Here is a 2,649-nt window from a genome sequence, read left to right as displayed (position 1 = left end):
GGGGTAGGGGCAGGGGTGGCCGCGGCGGTGGGGATGAGCCGGCAGGAGCAGCAGGCAAGCAAGCGCAGCCACGTGCCGCTGATCTGGATGCTGTGGTGCAGCAGGAACCAAACCTGGAAGTTGGGGATGAGGAGCAGCAGCAAGGCAGGCCCACGCGCGTGGCAGCAGGCAGCACGGGCGCCAAGCAGCGGCGGGCTCGCGTCATCGACTCTGACGGCGCTGACGAGGACGGCGGGAGCGACGGCAGCAGCAGTGGCAGCGAAACGGGCGGCGATGGCAGCGCCAGCGCTGCTGGCGGATCAAGCGGCAACGACAGCAGCAGCAGCAGCAGTGGTGAGTGCGAGAGCGATGGCGATGGCGTCAGCAGCAGTGGCGGGTCGGATTGGGAAGGGACCGCAGGCCGCGGGCGAGGCAAGCGCGGCGGCGGCCGTGGCGCAAAGGGGGCGAGGGGCCGAGCTGCGGCGCGCGGCCGAGGGGCCGCAGCAGGAGCTGACGCGGACCTCCCGCAGCCAGAAGCGCGCCGGCCGCCCCGGCGGGCCGCGCAGGGCGGCAGGCGCGGCGGGGCCGGCGCGGCGGCCGCGGCGGGCGAGGGTCAGCAAGAGGGCGGCGATTGCGACGTCGTGGACTTGAGCGGCTTTGAGGAGGGGGGCGCTGCGGCAGGAGGGGACAGCGGCGTGGTGGCGGGCGCTGGGCTGGTCGCGGGCACGACACATCCGGCTGCCGGTGGCCGGCACGGGCGAGGCAGGCGCTCAAGCGACGGCGGGATACTTTCAATGACAGAAGTGGCGCCCTCCAAGCAGCAGCAGCAGCAGCAGCAGCAGCAGCAGGCAACCGCCGATGACAACCCGAGTGCAACCCCACCTGCAGGCGCCGTGCCCGCCATGTTCCTCGGTAAGGAGGAGCGCAAGCGCCTCGCGGCGCAGCGGCGCCAAAAGGAGCGCGACGCGGCCGCAGCGGCCGCTGCGGCCGAGGCGGCGGCCTCGGAGGCTGCGGCTGCGGCTGCGGCTGCCGGGGCGCGGCGGGAGCGGGAGCGGGAGAGGGCCGCGCCGGGGGCGCCGGCGGGGCCGGACAAGCCTTTGCACCCCTTCTTCTCAGCGCGCCCCGAGGGCGGCGGCGGCGGTGCCGCGGGGGCCGCGGGGCCGGCGGGCACGGGCGGCAACGTGTCGGCGGAGCGGCTCAAGCTCGCGATGGCGCCAGTGCATGTGCTGCAATTGGCGGCTGATGAGAAGCAGCAGCAGCAGCAGCAGGCGCAGCAGGAGCAGCAGCACAGCAGCAGGCGCGACTTGCTCCGCTCGCTGCTCTCACAGCAGCACGAGCGGCAGCACGGCCGAGGGGCGGCGCCGCTCGACGGGCCCCCGTGCCTGGGCCTGATGGGGGGCGGAGAGGACTGCAGAGAGTGGCACCTGCCCGCGGCCCTGCTGTCGCCGACGCAGCGCGCGCCGCTTCCAGCCGCCCCTTCTCCTGCTCCTGGTGCCGTGGCCTTGGCGGGGGCGTCGCCGCACCCCGTCCTCGCTGAGCTGGCGGCGCACCTGCGGGCCCAGCTGGTGGCAGCTGCCGCGCCCCAGGAAGCTTCCGTCCTGGACCTGCCCTCTGAGGCGGACCTGCTAGGGTGCCTGATGGCAGAGCTCGAGGAGCTCAAGGCGCTCGCAGCCACCAACTGCGCCGCCGCGGGCGGCTTGGGCGGCGGCCCGCGCGAGCCGTCGCCACTGCCTTCGCCGCTGCCCGCGCCGGAGCTGGACAGCAGCCTGCCCGGCACGCCACGCGCCTGCGGCGCGGGCGAGGCGGGCGGCCCGGCTGCCGCGCCGGCGCTGGCATCATCTGCGCAGGGGCAGACGCAGGCGGCGGCGCCGGCCGGCGCCGGCCAGTCGCTCGCGTGGGCCGCCAAGTATGCGCCCGCGGCCACCTCCCAACTCTGCGGCAATGCGGCTGCAGGCGCCGCGCTGCGCCAGTGGCTCGCCGATTGGAAGGATGGGGGCGGCGAGGGCGGCGAGCGCGGCGGCGGCGGCGCTGACGAGGACGATCGGTTGTCGGAGGGCAGCAGCTGGCTGATGTCAGACTTTGAGGACAGCCAGGATTCGGGGGCCAAGGGGCGCGGCCGCGGTGGCGGGGGGCCCGAGGCGACGAGCAGGTGTGCGCAGTTTGTGGTCGAGGGAGAGGCAGGGTTGATTCAAGTTGCCCGTGGCGTGCCCACTGCTATGTGTCCCTGCAACGGGTCTGGACGGCTGCGCAACCTGTCCCTAGACCTCGCCATCCCCACCCACGGTCGATCCAACGCCGCTCAGCACACACACGCGCTCTGACGCAACCTTTGGCCCTTGGGGCGCCCCCTCGCCGCCCGCATCCCCCCGCACCAGGTGCGCCGCGGTCGCGCTGCTCGGCCCCGCCGGCTGCGGCAAGAGCGCGGCTGCCTATGCAGTAGCCCAGGAGCTCGGATACCACGTGTTGGAGGTGAATCCCTCAGTCGAGCGCACCGCGGGGACGCTGGCAAAGCTGGTGGGAGAGGCGACGCGCAGCCGCCGCATCGCGCACGGCGGCGCGCGGCGCGGCGGCGACGCGCCGGGCGAGGCGCAGGCGTGGGCGGCGGGCGAGGGAGGGGCCGGCGAGGCGCCGGGGGCGGGGCCGCGTGGCGACGAGGCGGGCGGGGAGGCC

At 75.2% G+C, this 2,649-nt stretch overlaps 1 protein-coding gene across 1 annotated transcript in view; it reads left to right on the top strand.

The window, feature by feature from the left end:
• Window positions 1-773: 773 nt before the first annotated feature.
• MNEG_11704 (hypothetical protein) overlaps window positions 774-2,649 on the top strand; it is a gene marked incomplete at both ends in the record, with an annotated part of 5,609 nt that continues 3,733 nt past the window's right edge. Inside the window, 2 exons of the mRNA XM_014039825.1 lie at window positions 774-2,128; window positions 2,355-2,448. Of these exons, the coding sequence (XP_013895279.1) occupies window positions 774-2,128; window positions 2,355-2,448 (1,449 nt within the window). The remainder of the gene's footprint in view (window positions 2,129-2,354; window positions 2,449-2,649) is intronic.

The sequence above is a fragment of the Monoraphidium neglectum genome, assembly GCF_000611645.1.
Source record: "Monoraphidium neglectum strain SAG 48.87 unplaced genomic scaffold scaffold02870, whole genome shotgun sequence".
Taxonomy (NCBI): domain Eukaryota; kingdom Viridiplantae; phylum Chlorophyta; class Chlorophyceae; order Sphaeropleales; family Selenastraceae; genus Monoraphidium; species Monoraphidium neglectum.
The sequence above is the reverse complement of the archived record's forward strand: the minus strand, read 5'-3'. Positions and strand labels throughout refer to the sequence as shown.